The sequence below is a fragment of the Embiotoca jacksoni genome, unplaced genomic scaffold (assembly GCF_022577435.1).
Source record: "Embiotoca jacksoni isolate LCO1_2020_lvr unplaced genomic scaffold, fEmbJac1.0.p SCAF_36, whole genome shotgun sequence".
Taxonomy (NCBI): Eukaryota; Metazoa; Chordata; class Actinopteri; family Embiotocidae; genus Embiotoca; species Embiotoca jacksoni.
Window position 1 is genome coordinate 1,169,275 of NW_027185388.1, and position 15,649 is coordinate 1,184,923.

General features: G+C 35.2%; 1 protein-coding gene across 1 annotated transcript in view; it reads left to right on the forward strand.

The window, feature by feature from the left end:
• unc93b1 (unc-93 homolog B1, TLR signaling regulator) overlaps positions 1 to 14,473 on the forward strand; it is a 28,785-nt gene extending 14,312 nt beyond the window's left edge. Inside the window, exon 13 of the mRNA XM_069165914.1 lies at positions 11,682 to 14,473. Within this exon, the coding sequence (XP_069022015.1) occupies positions 11,682 to 11,942 (261 nt within the window). The 3' untranslated portion in view covers positions 11,943 to 14,473. The remainder of the gene's footprint in view (positions 1 to 11,681) is intronic.
• The last annotated feature ends 1,176 nt before the right edge of the window (positions 14,474 to 15,649 follow it).

The following is a 15,649-nucleotide window of genomic DNA, read 5'->3' on the forward strand; positions in this document are numbered from 1 at the left end:
TGACTTTTCTGACATTTTGGATGACATGCTGTAGTATGACTTTTTTCTGACATTTTGGATGACATGCTGTAGTATGACTTTTTTCTGACATTTTGGACGACATGCTGTAGTATGACTTTTTTCTGACATTTTGGATGACATGCTATAGTATGACTTTTCTGACATTTTGGACGACATGCTGTAGTATGACTTTTTTCTGACATTTTGGATGACATGTTATAGTATGACTTTTCTGACATTTTGGACGACATGCTGTAGTATGACTTTTTTCTGACATTTTGGATGACATGCTATAGTATGACTTTTTTCTGACATTTTGGACAACATGCTATAGTATGACTTTTTTCTGACATTTTGGACGACATGCTGTAGTATGACTTTTTTGTGACATTTTGGATGACATACTGTAGTATGACTTTTTTGACATTTTGGATGACATGCTATAGTATGACTTTTCTGACATTTTGGATGACATGCTATAGTATGACTTTTTTATGACATTTTGGATGACATGCTATAGTATGACTTTTTTTCTGACATTTTGGATGACATGCTATAGTATGACTTTTCTGACATTTTGGATGACATGCTGTAGTATGACTTTTCTGACATTTTGGATGACATGCTATAGTATGACTTTTTTATGACATTTTGGATGACATGCTATAGTATGACTTTTTTGACATTTTGGATGACATGCTATAGTATGACTTTTTTGACATTTTGGATGACATGCTGTAGTATGACTTTTTTGACATTTTGGATGACATGCTATAGTATGACTTTTCTGACATTTTGGATGACATGCTATAGTATGACTTTTTTATGACATTTTGGATGACATGCTATAGTATGACTTTTTTATGACATTTTGGATGACATGCTATAGTATGACTTTTTTATGACATTTTGGATGACATGCTATAGTATGACTTTTTTACGTCATTTTGGATGACATGCTATAGTATGACTTTTTTCTGACATTTTGGATGACATGCTATAGTATGACTTTTTTCTGACATTTTGGACGACATGCTGTAGTATGACTTTTTTGACATTTTGGATGACATGCTATAGTATGACTTTTTTATGACATTTTGGATGACATGCTATAGTATGACTTTTTTATGACATTTTGGATGACATGCTATAGTATGACTTTTTTACGTCATTTTGGATGACATGCTATAGTATGACTTTTTTCTGACATTTTGGATGACATGCTATAGTATGACTTTTTTCTGACATTTTGGATGACATGCTATAGTATGACTTTTTTGACATTTTGGATGACATGCTATAGTATGACTTTTTTATGACATTTTGGATGACATGCTATAGTATGACTTTTTTACGTCATTTTGGATGACATGCTATAGTATGACTTTTTTCTGACATTTTGGATGACATGCTATAGTATGACTTTTTTCTGACATTTTGGATGACATGCTATAGTATGACTTTTCTGACATTTTGGACGACATGCTGTAGTATGACTTTTTTCTGACATTTTGGATGACATGTTATAGTATGACTTTTCTGACATTTTGGACGACATGCTGTAGTATGACTTTTTTCTGACATTTTGGATGACATGCTATAGTATGACTTTTTTCTGACATTTTGGACAACATGCTATAGTATGACTTTTTTCTGACATTTTGGATGACATGCTATAGTATGACTTTTTTCTGACATTTTGGATGACATGCTGTAGTATGACTTTTTTCTGACATTTTGGACAACATGCTATAGTATGACTTTTTTATGACATTTTGGATGACATGCTATAGTATGACTTTTTTATGACATTTTGGATGACATGCTATAGTATGACTTTTTTCTGACATTTTGGACAACATGCTATAGTATGACTTTTTTCTGACATTTTGGATGACATGCTATAGTATGACTTTTTTCTGACATTTTGGACAACATGCTATAGTATGACTTTTTTCTGACATTTTGGACAACATGCTATAGTATGACTTTTTTCTGACATTTTGGACGACATGCTGTAGTATGACTTTTTTGTGACATTTTGGATGACATGCTATAGTATGACTTTTTTCTGACATTTTGGACAACATGCTATAGTATGACTTTTTTCTGACATTTTGGACAACATGCTATAGTATGACTTTTTTCTGACATTTTGGACGACATGCTGTAGTATGACTTTTTTGTGACATTTTGGATGACATGCTATAGTATGACTTTTTTTCTGACATTTTGGATGACATGCTATAGTATGACTTTTTTCTGACATTTTGGATGACATGCTATAGTATGACTTTTTTCTGACATTTTGGACAACATGCTATAGTATGACTTTTTTCTGACATTTTGGACGACATGCTGTAGTATGACTTTTTTGTGACATTTTGGACAACATGCTATAGTATGACTTTTTTCTGACATTTTGGACGACATGCTGTAGTATGACTTTTTTGACATTTTGGATGACATGCTATAGTATGACTTTTTTATGACATTTTGGATGACATGCTATAGTATGACTTTTTTATGACATTTTGGATGACATGCTATAGTATGACTTTTTTACGTCATTTTGGATGACATGCTATAGTATGACTTTTTTCTGACATTTTGGATGACATGCTATAGTATGACTTTTTTCTGACATTTTGGACGACATGCTGTAGTATGACTTTTTTCTGACATTTTGGATGACATGCTATAGTATGACTTTTCTGACATTTTGGACGACATGCTGTAGTATGACTTTTTTCTGACATTTTGGATGACATGCTATAGTATGACTTTTTTCTGACATTTTGGACAACATGCTATAGTATGACTTTTTTCTGACATTTTGGATGACATGCTATAGTATGACTTTTTTATGACATTTTGGATGACATGCTATAGTATGACTTTTTTATGACATTTTGGACAACATGCTATAGTATGACTTTTTTCTGACATTTTGGACGACATGCTGTAGTATGACTTTTTTGTGACATTTTGGATGACATGCTATAGTATGACTTTTTTCTGACATTTTGGACAACATGCTATAGTATGACTTTTTTCTGACATTTTGGACAACATGCTATAGTATGACTTTTTTCTGACATTTTGGACGACATGCTGTAGTATGACTTTTTTGTGACATTTTGGATGACATGCTATAGTATGACTTTTTTCTGACATTTTGGACAACATGCTATAGTATGACTTTTTTCTGACATTTTGGACGACATGCTGTAGTATGACTTTTTTGTGACATTTTGGACAACATGCTATAGTATGACTTTTTTCTGACATTTTGGACGACATGCTGTAGTATGACTTTTTTGTGACATTTTGGACGACATGCTATAGTATGACTTTTCTGACATTTTGGACGACATGAAGTTTCAAATTTTTTGGCCGAAAAAAAGTGATACTATAGCCAAATGTTTATTTTGGACAAATACATACATGTCTCGAGCTGGAATCGAACCCATGACCTTCCAACTGTTTGGCAGTGGCACTAACCACTGTACCACTGTGCTAATATACCATAGTTTTTGTAAAGTTTGGAAATTTGTGTTTGGTAGATTATTTCTCTGTTGTAACAATGCTTCTTGGCAATAAATTGTATACCGTTGGAAAGCCTGTCAATTTCCCTTTTAAACGGTACCCCATTTGTAAGGAACATGCATTTGTGGGATGAGCAGCACAGCTAAGTATGTGGGTTGCGCCCATGAAAGATTTGGCAAATCTTCTCTGCCAATGCCAGACAGCTTGTTCTGCTGTTGCTATTGACTCTTGTTTGGTGTTGTTTGATGAATTGGATGATTGAAGTCTATCAGTAACAAGGAACAAACAAGACATATTGGCAATTTTACATTTTATTCATTTAACAAACAGTCAGGAGCTTCAGTGGCATGTGGAAGAACCATACACAGCCACAACAGCCTGGCACCTCCTCCTCATGCTGGTCACCAGCCTGGCACCTCCTCCTCATGCTGGTCACCAGCCGGGTCACTCTGCTGTGGGACGGCATTCCACTCCTCAAGCAGGATTTGTCGCAAGTCAGCCGCTCAAGCACGAACTGCCCAAGCTGATCCCACAAGTGTTCAGTTGGGTTGAGGTCAGGACTGTTGGCAGGCCATTCAATTCTCTCTACTCCCAAATTCTGGACGTAGTCTCTGATAAACCCTGCTCTGTGGGGGCGAGCGTTGTCATCTTGGAGGATGGAGTTCGGTCCCAGACTGTGGAGAAATGGGATTGCCACTGCTTGCAGAACCTCATCTCGATATCTCTCTGCATTGAGATTGCCTCCAATGAAGACAAGCCTCGTTTTTCCAGTGATGGAGGTGCCGCCCCACACCATCACACTGCCTCCACCAAAAGGTGTTACTCTATCGGCAAATTTTTGAGTATGTACTCAGCTGTGCTGCTCATCCCAGAAGTGCATGTTCCTTATAAATGGGGCACCGTTTCCAACGGCATAAAATGTATTGCCAAGAAGCATTGTTACAACACAGAAATAATCTACCAAACACAAAATTTCCAAACTTTTTCTTCAATATTTATATGTTTCAAGCTGGAATGGAACCCATGACCTTCTCACTGTGAGGCAGCGGCAATAACCACTGCACAACTGTGCCTGTGCTAGTAACCCATAGTTTTTTTTTCTGTTTTATTTAACGACATGCCATAGTATGACAAAACTTTTTGGACGAAAAAGAAGTGATACTATAGCCTTGTTTTTTTTCTGTATTTTTTATATTATAGAATGACTTCTTTTTAATGACATTTTAGACTACATACTATATTATGACTTTTTCATTGCATTTTGGATGACATGCTATATTATGACTTTTTTCTGACATTTTGGATGACATGCTATAGTATGACTTTTCTGACATTTTGGATGACATGCTATAGTATGACTTTTTTATGACATTTTGGATGACATGCTATAGTATGACTTTTTTTATGACATTTTGGATGACATGCTATAGTATGACTTTTATGACATTTTGGATGACATGCTATAGTATGACTTTTCTGACATTTTGGATGACATGCTATAGTATGACTTTTTTATGACATTTTGGATGACATGCTATAGTATGACTTTTCTGACATTTTGGATGACATGCTGTAGTATGACTTTTTTGACATTTTGGATGACATGCTATAGTATGACTTTTCTGACATTTTGGATGACATGCTATAGTATGACTTTTTTTCTGACATTTTGGATGACATGCTATAGTATGACTTTTCTGACATTTTGGATGACATGCTATAGTATGACTTTTTTATGACATTTTGGATGACATGCTATAGTATGACTTTTTTTCTGACATTTTGGATGACATGCTATAGTATGACTTTTCTGACATTTTGGATGACATGCTATAGTATGACTTTTTTGACATTTTGGATGACATGCTATAGTATGACTTTTTTGACATTTTGGATGACATGCTATAGTATGACTTTTTTATGACATTTTGGATGACATGCTATAGTATGACTTTTTTACGTCATTTTGGATGACATGCTATAGTATGACTTTTTTCTGACATTTTGGATGACATGCTATAGTATGACTTTTCTGACATTTTGGATGACATGCTGTAGTATGACTTTTCTGACATTTTGGATGACATGCTGTAGTATGACTTTTTTCTGACATTTTGGACGACATGCTGTAGTATGACTTTTTTCTGACATTTTGGATGACATGCTATATATAGTATGACTTTTCTGACATTTTGGACGACATGCTATAGTATGACTTTTTTCTGACATTTTGGACGACATGCTGTAGTATGACTTTTTTCTGACATTTTGGATGACATGCTATAGTATGACTTTTCTGACATTTTGGACGACATGCTGTAGTATGACTTTTTTCTGACATTTTGGATGACATGTTATAGTATGACTTTTCTGACATTTTGGACGACATGCTGTAGTATGACTTTTTTCTGACATTTTGGATGACATGCTATAGTATGACTTTTTTCTGATATTTTGGACAACATGCTATAGTATGACTTTTTTCTGACATTTTGGACGACATGCTGTAGTATGACTTTTTTGACATTTTGGATGACATGCTATAGTATGACTTTTCTGACATTTTGGATGACATGCTATAGTATGACTTTTTTGTGACATTTTGGATGACATACTGTAGTATGACTTTTTTGACATTTTGGATGACATGCTATAGTATGACTTTTCTGACATTTTGGATGACATGCTATAGTATGACTTTTTTATGACATTTTGGATGACATGCTATAGTATGACTTTTTTTCTGACATTTTGGATGACATGCTATAGTATGACTTTTCTGACATTTTGGATGACATGTTGTAGTATGACTTTTTTGACATTTTGGATGACATGCTATAGTATGACTTTTTTGACATTTTGGATGACATGCTGTAGTATGACTTTTCTGACATTTTGGATGACATGCTATAGTATGACTTTTTTACGTCATTTTGGATGTCATGCTATAGTATGACTTTTTTATGACATTTTGGATGACATGCTATAGTATGACTTTTTTATGACATTTTGGATGACATGCTATAGTATGACTTTTTTATGACATTTTGGATGACATGCTATAGTATGACTTTTTTTCTGACATTTTGGATGACATGCTATAGTATGACTTTTCTGACATTTTGGATGACATGTTGTAGTATGACTTTTTTGACATTTTGGATGACATGCTATAGTATGACTTTTTTGACATTTTGGATGACATGCTGTAGTATGACTTTTCTGACATTTTGGATGACATGCTATAGTATGACTTTTTTATGACATTTTGGATGACATGCTATAGTATGACTTTTTTCTGACATTTTGGACGACATGCTGTAGTATGACTTTTTTCTGACATTTTGGATGACATGCTATAGTATGACTTTTTTCTGACATTTTGGACGACATGCTGTAGTATGACTTTTCTGACATTTTGGACGACATGCTATAGTATGACTTTTTTACGTCATTTTGGATGACATGCTATAGTATGACTTTTTTCTGACATTTTGGATGACATGCTATAGTATGACTTTTTTCTGACATTTTGGACGACATGCTGTAGTATGACTTTTTTCTGACATTTTGGATGACATGCTATAGTATGACTTTTCTGACATTTTGGATGACATGCTGTAGTATGACTTTTCTGACATTTTGGACGACATGCTGTAGTATGACTTTTTTCTGACATTTTGGATGACATGCTATAGTATGACTTTTCTGACATTTTGGACGACATGCTGTAGTATGACTTTTTTCTGACATTTTGGATGACATGCTGTAGTATGACTTTTTTCTGACATTTTGGACGACATGCTGTAGTATGACTTTTTTCTGACATTTTGGATGACATGCTATAGTATGACTTTTCTGACATTTTGGACGACATGCTGTAGTATGACTTTTTTCTGACATTTTGGATGACATGCTATAGTATGACTTTTTTCTGACATTTTGGACAACATGCTATAGTATGACTTTTTTCTGACATTTTGGATGACATGCTATAGTATGACTTTTTTATGACATTTTGGATGACATGCTATAGTATGACTTTTTTACGTCATTTTGGATGACATGCTATAGTATGACTTTTTTCTGACATTTTGGATGACATGCTATAGTATGACTTTTTTATGACATTTTGGATGACATGCTATAGTATGACTTTTTTATGACATTTTGGATGACATGCTATAGTATGACTTTTTTACGTCATTTTGGATGACATGCTATAGTATGACTTTTTTATGACATTTTGGATGACATGCTATAGTATGACTTTTTTATGACATTTTGGATGACATGCTATAGTATGACTTTTCTGACATTTTGGACGACATGCTGTAGTATGACTTTTTTCTGACATTTTGGATGACATGTTATAGTATGACTTTTCTGACATTTTGGACGACATGCTGTAGTATGACTTTTTTCTGACATTTTGGATGACATGCTATAGTATGACTTTTTTCTGACATTTTGGACAACATGCTATAGTATGACTTTTTTCTGACATTTTGGATGTCATGCTATAGTATGACTTTTTTATGACATTTTGGATGACATGCTATAGTATGACTTTTTTATGACATTTTGGATGACATGCTATAGTATGACTTTTTTACGTCATTTTGGATGACATGCTATAGTATGACTTTTTTCTGACATTTTGGATGACATGCTATAGTATGACTTTTTTATGACATTTTGGATGACATGCTATAGTATGACTTTTTTACGTCATTTTGGATGACATGCTGTAGTATGACTTTTTTGTGACATTTTGGATGACATACTGTAGTATGACTTTTTTGACATTTTGGATGACATGCTATAGTATGACTTTTTTATGACATTTTGGATGACATGCTATAGTATGACTTTTTTACGTCATTTTGGATGACATGCTATAGTATGACTTTTTTCTGACATTTTGGATGACATGCTATAGTATGACTTTTTTATGACATTTTGGATGACATGCTATAGTATGACTTTTTTATGACATTTTGGATGACATGCTATAGTATGACTTTTTTACGTCATTTTGGATGACATGCTGTAGTATGACTTTTTTGTGACATTTTGGATGACATACTGTAGTATGACTTTTTTGACATTTTGGATGACATGCTATAGTATGACTTTTTTATGACATTTTGGATGACATGCTATAGTATGACTTTTTTACGTCATTTTGGATGACATGCTATAGTATGACTTTTTTCTGACATTTTGGATGACATGCTATAGTATGACTTTTTTATGACATTTTGGATGACATGCTATAGTATGACTTTTTTATGACATTTTGGATGACATGCTATAGTATGACTTTTTTACGTCATTTTGGATGACATGCTATAGTATGACTTTTTTCTGACATTTTGGATGACATGCTATAGTATGACTTTTTTATGACATTTTGGATGACATGCTATAGTATGACTTTTTTACGTCATTTTGGATGACATACTGTAGTATGACTTTTTTGTGACATTTTGGATGACATACTGTAGTATGACTTTTCTGACATTTTGGACGACATGCTGTAGTATGACTTTTTTCTGACATTTTGGATGACATGTTATAGTATGACTTTTCTGACATTTTGGACGACATGCTGTAGTATGACTTTTTTCTGACATTTTGGATGACATGCTATAGTATGACTTTTTTCTGACATTTTGGACAACATGCTATAGTATGACTTTTTTCTGACATTTTGGACGACATGCTATAGTATGACTTTTTTGTGACATTTTGGACGACATGCTATAGTATGACTTTTTTGTGACATTTTGGACGACATGCTATAGTATGACTTTTTTGTGACATTTTGGACGACATGCTATAGTATGACTTTTTTGTGACATTTTGGACAACATGCTATAGTATGACTTTTTTCTGACATTTTGGACGACATGCTGTAGTATGACTTATTTCTGACATTTTGGACGACATGCTGTAGTATGACTTTTTTGTGACATTTTGGACGACATGCTATAGTATGACTTTTCTGACATTTTGGACGACATGAAGTTTCAAATTTTTTGGCCGAAAAAAAGTGATACTATAGCCAAATGTTTATTTTGGACAAATACATACATGTCTCGAGCTGGAATCGAACCCATGACCTTCCAACTGTTTGGCAGTGGCACTAACCACTGTACCACTGTACCACTGTGCTAATATACCATAGTTTTTGTTTTGCTCAACAACATGACTTTTTCTTCATATTTTAGATGACACTGTAGCCTTAAGTTTTTTTTTAGAATGAAAAAATACCCATACTATAGCCTTATGTTTATTTTTATTTTTTTGGACTAATACATAAACATCGAACAAAAAGTTTGGAAATTTGTGTTTGGTAGATTATTTCTCTGTTGTAACAATGCTTCTTGGCAATAAATTGTATACCGTTGGAAAGCCTGTCAATTTCCCTTTTAAACGGTACCCCCATTTGTAAGGAACATGCATTTGTGGGATGAGCAGCACAGCTAAGTATGTGGGTTGCGCCCATGAAAGATTTGGCAAATCTTCTCTGCCAATGCCAGACAGCTTGTTCTGCTGTTGCTATTGACTCTTGTTTGGTGTTGTTTGATGAATTGGATGATTGAAGTCTATCAGTAACAAGGAACAAACAAGACATATTGGCAATTTTACATTTTATTCATTTAACAAACAGTCAGGAGATCAGTGGCATGTGGAAGAACTATACACAGCCACAACAGCCTGGCACTTCCTCTTCATGCTGGTCACCAGCCTGGCACCTCCTCTTCATGCTGGTCACCAGCCGGGTCACTCTGCTGTGGGACGGCATTCCACTCCTCAAGCAGGATTTGTCGCAAGTCAGCCGCTCAAGCACGAACTGCCCAAGCTGATCCCACAAGTGTTCAGTTGGGTTGAGGTCAGGACTGTTGGCAGGCCATTCAATTCTCTCTACTCCCAAATTCTGGAGGTAGTCTCTGACAAACCCCGCTCTGTGGGGGCGAGCGTTGTCATCTTGGAGGATGGAGTTCGGTCCCAGACTGTGGAGAAATGGGATTGCCACTGCTTGCAGAACCTCATCTCGATATCTCTCTGCATTGAGATTGCCTCCAATGAAGACAAGCCTCGTTTTTCCAGTGATGGAGGTGCCGCCCCACACCATCACACTGCCTCCACCAAAAGGTGTTACTCTATCGGCAAATTTTTGAGTATGTACTCAGCTGTGCTGCTCATCCCAGAAGTGCATGTTCCTTATAAATGGGGCACCGTTTCCAACGGCATAAAATGTATTGCCAAGAAGCATTGTTACAACACAGAAATAATCTACCAAACACAAAATTTCCAAACTTTTTCTTCAATATTTATATGCTTCAAGCTGGAATGGAACCCATGACCTTCTCACTGTGAGGCAGCGGCAATAACCACTGCACAACTGTGCCTGTGCTAGTAACCCATAGTTTTTTTTTCTGTTTTATTTAACGACATGCCATAGGATGACAAAACTTTTTGGACGAAAAAGAAGTGATACTATAGCCTTGTTTTTTTTCTGTATTTTTTATATTATAGAATGACTTCTTTTTAATGACATTTTAGACTACATACTATATTATGACTTTTTCATTGCATTTTGGATGACATGCTATATTATGACTTTTCTGACATTTTGGATGACATGCTATAATATGACTTTTTTCTGACATTTTGGATGACATGCTATAATATGACTTTTTTCTGACATTTTGGATGACATGCTATAGTATGACTTTTTCATTGCATTTTGGACGACATGCTATAGTATGACTTTTTTCTGACATTTTGGATGACATGCTATAGTATGACTTTTTCATTGCATTTTGGACGACATGCTATAGTATGACTTTTTTCTGACATTTTGGATGACATGCTATAGTATGACTTTTTCATTGCATTTTGGACGACATGCTATATTATGACTTTTTTTTAATGATATTTTGGACAACATGCTATAAGTAGTACTATGACATGTCATCCAAAATAACAAAAAAGTCATAATATAGCATCACAGCTTTATTGTAAAGCCTCAAACTGTTGATTAAAAACGCTGCCGCGAAAAACATTTTGACCTCAGAGCGACTCGATCAGTGTGCACATATCATTATTTTTGTCCTCAGGTCAAAGGCTACCGCTACCTGGAAGAGGACAACTCCGATGAATCAGACTCGGAGAAGGGTGAGGAGGATGACGAAGAGGAGGAGGAAGAGGAGGAAGAGCAGCAGGACGCAGAGCATGTTGTGGAGGACGAGGGCCAAGACGGCGGTGCCCGGGGAGTTGACTCACCCGGGGCCAGGAGGAGAGGAGCCGAGGGTCAGCGGCACAGACGGGAGGAAGCCCGGGCAAATGATGGCGATGGGGAAGAGCGGAAGTTGGGGTGAGGGTGGAAGAGATGGAGGAGAAAGTAGGAGTGATTGACAGCTGACAGAAAAACAGGAGGGGAAGAAAGTTAGAGATGTGTTCCAGAGTCCAACCAGATTTTTACATCTTTTTATCCTTAATGTCATTTTTTACATACCCTTTACAGAAAATACAACAAAGCAATAATTTACTGTTCAGCTGTCAATCAATTGACAATTTCAGCAACCACGAATAATATATCGGACTTTTATGTCTTCTTAAAGTGCACTGGATGAAACCGGACTGCAGCTCTGAATACAGCAGAAAATACTTTCATTACCTAAATGTGGCCCAAAAAAATGTTCAGAGGGACTTTTTAATTGCTTTTGTGCTTCATCAAGTCAAAAACACAGCAATTAAAAAAAAAAAAAAAGAACTTATCTAAAAAGAAAGAGCTGAGAGCCGCAGGAAAATAATGAGGAATTGATTTTCTGAAGTGTGTTTTCAGAGATGGGTTTTTTTTTTGTTTTTTTTAAAGAGCCCGCTGGATGTGAAAAGATGGGAACGAGTACTGAATATATTTTGTTCTTTTGTCTTTAATTTCCATTCTCGACAAACATTACGTACTCCGGCGAGGTACTGCCCATTCTCTCCTTGTTGCCAAAGCTTTGTACTGGGTAGCGTCTTACTTTGGTGTTTGAGCATCGTGTTTACATGAAGTCCCGTGAATTAGTCGACCCTTAGTCTGTATTTTGGCCCATTGTGTGCACTTTACAAACAAGGAAACTCAAGATATACTCACGATATTATCAGTAGCCCATACATGTGATTTATCTCTTAAACGAGCTGTTTGCAGACGAATATGAATGTAGACTTAGTATAATTTAATAAGGAAAAAGGTACGGAGGGTTAGTCATGTACGGCCAATCCCACTGCAGGAAATGATGGCCTCACATGCAAAACCTTTGAATTCACCGCCTGGCTGGCGGCTTTTAATAGAGATGTGTGGTGGAAAACTGGAATTAATGAGTCTGAGTCAAGATTTGTCTTTTAAGGTCCTTTAGTTAAAGCTTTCTGCAGAAAGGTTCAGACAATACAGAGTACAGAGAGTCTGTGAGCGTCTTACCCAGAGTGCAGAGTGTGTCTTATAATTTATAGGGCAAGAGAGGTGACAGCACCCTGCTCAGAGCGACGTTGAGTGACAGCAGGCTCAGGAAGGTACGGTCAGCTCCCCCACATTCAAGAGACAAAGAAATGCTCGTTAGACATAGTTAGGCTTATATAAAAACACAGTTAGATATAGTATGGTTAGGTTTGTATAGGGACACAGGTAGATACAGTTTTTCCGTTACAGATGTTTTCTTTTCTTTTTTTTTAAATCACCAAAATTACTCTATTTATCTATAATTTAGTCAAAAACTGTGACAATGGAAGTTATTGTTGTGTTCATAAATTTGCACCCGTCGTTCAACTAATCAGTTGCGCCCAAGGTTTTTCTGAGTGAAAATATTTAAATCTAAATCAAAATGACTTTATTCTGCATGTTTCATTTAAGATTTTTGACAGAAAATAAAGTGTTTGCACGATCCAGATCCTGTAAAATAAAAACATCTTAAACTCCTCAGCACAACTGGGAAGCCATGAATGATTCAGCTGAGTCATTTTCAAAAAATATAATTGAGGGGAAATAGGACAACAACAAAAACAGCAACATTTGAGCAATAAAATAATGGCAGCATGTCTCAACATTTTTTAAATATTCATTGAGACAACAAATGTCATCCTAATGAGAGGTCAGAGGTCACCAAAGTCAGAAAGATTGCCATCTCTATGTTGCCAACGTGGCTAAATATATATATATATATATATATATATTATTTTAATGCAAGAACTGCTTTGTCTGTGCTGAATTTCTATTCCTAATGCTCTCCCATTTTCATAGAGGACACTCTGACATGTCAGAGAAAGAAAAGGAAAAGTCTGACTAATAATAATGAATAATATTTTTTTATAATGAATAATGAATCATTAATTACCTGCTTTAGTTTCAGGGTCCAGGTATTACACATACTGCTTCTCTGTCACTCTTTCATGCCTTATTTGGGCCCTTTAGTGGAATAGGTTCACTGTCGATATTATTTGTCCTGTGCTGTTCCCACTTCGAGAAGGCAAAATGTGCGGGGAGGGAATTTGGTTTGGACATCACTCGACAAGTTTAATTGAAGAAAACGTACATGGTATGTTTGTTTTTTCTTACTGTCTCTACCTGACTGCACACTGTTGTCACTTCATTTGCAGGCGTGTGTTTTATTTACGATTCTGTCGTTACATCGTGTTCAGTTGAAAATGACCTTTTTTTACAGCTTGCAAGCTGTCTTACAGATGGTCGTATATATAATGTAATTCATGTCTTTCATTAATTTCTCGTTTAACATTTCATAAGACATTCACAGGTGTTTTAGTGAACTTGTCTACTTCACGCTGCACGCATACATATGAAGTTGTTGTTTTATGTAATTTAAAGCAACATTTAGTTGCTTCTTGCTTTATTAAACTTATATTTTTGACTAAAGATTGTGTTGAAGTTACCTGCTGTGGATTGTGATTATGTTACTCCGTACAGGTGGGCGGTATGTGGTCGAAGTCATCAACTTTATGTTGAGTTAACAGGGAGAGCTGAGCAATCGTTGCCATAGAAACCTGAAGGTAAAAACCAACTCAAAGAACAGAAGGACTAAAGTAACATTTCATGGCAGTTATTGTCGCACAGCTCATTTATGTACCCACGTTCATAAATGTGGACTATAATGACAATATCTCGTTGCTTACTTTAAAAATAGAATTCACAAAGTTCAAACTTTAAAAGAACATAAGAATCAGAAATAGATTTTACGTAAGAAACATAACTCAGTTATTACCACCATTACACGTACTAAGATGTGCCATATAAAGGATTTTTTTTTTTCACTTTGCATTTCTAGAGCGAAGCGGCAATATAACGACAATTTCATGAATGAAGTCAAATGTTTAGAATAAAATTAAAATACCGTTTCGAGGTTAAAGCTGAAATGTCTCAAACAAAATTTAAATGTCTTGAATTTACTCAAAATGTAAATAATAAAATTAAAATACAATTTCAAGAATAAGGTCGAAATAATAAGAAAAAAGTTTAAATATCATTTTAAGAATAAAGTTGGAATATTTAAGATGAAGTTGAAATACCAATTCGAGAAGTTGAAATTTTATGATTTTAGAAGAAATACCTATCTAACAATAAAGTCGATTTGTTACTATATATTTTCAAGAATAAAGTTAAAATACCAAGAATAAAGTTGAAATACCATTTCGAGAATCAAATTTAAATGTGGAGAAAAAGTTTAAATACCCTTTCGAGAATAAAGTTGAGACATAATTTGATAATAAAGTAAGAAGTTAGATCAAAATGTTTCGAGACTGTTCCTGTTGCGCGTGAACGGTGCGCAGCACACTGACAGCTCGCGCGCATCGGTCTCATTGTTTTTGATCAACCGTCGTAAACACGTTGAAAAAATGTCAACGTTTTGAGAATACATTTGAAATGTTTGAATTTATTCCCAACATTTTGACTTTCTTCAGATAATGAATAAAAATCTTCTCTCTGCATTTCTTTTAATAACGTAGTCCTCATAGCAACAGAATTGTATTTGATCATCAATATTTATCGATATTGATGATTAAATACCAGTTTTATGACTTTTATTTCCAATCT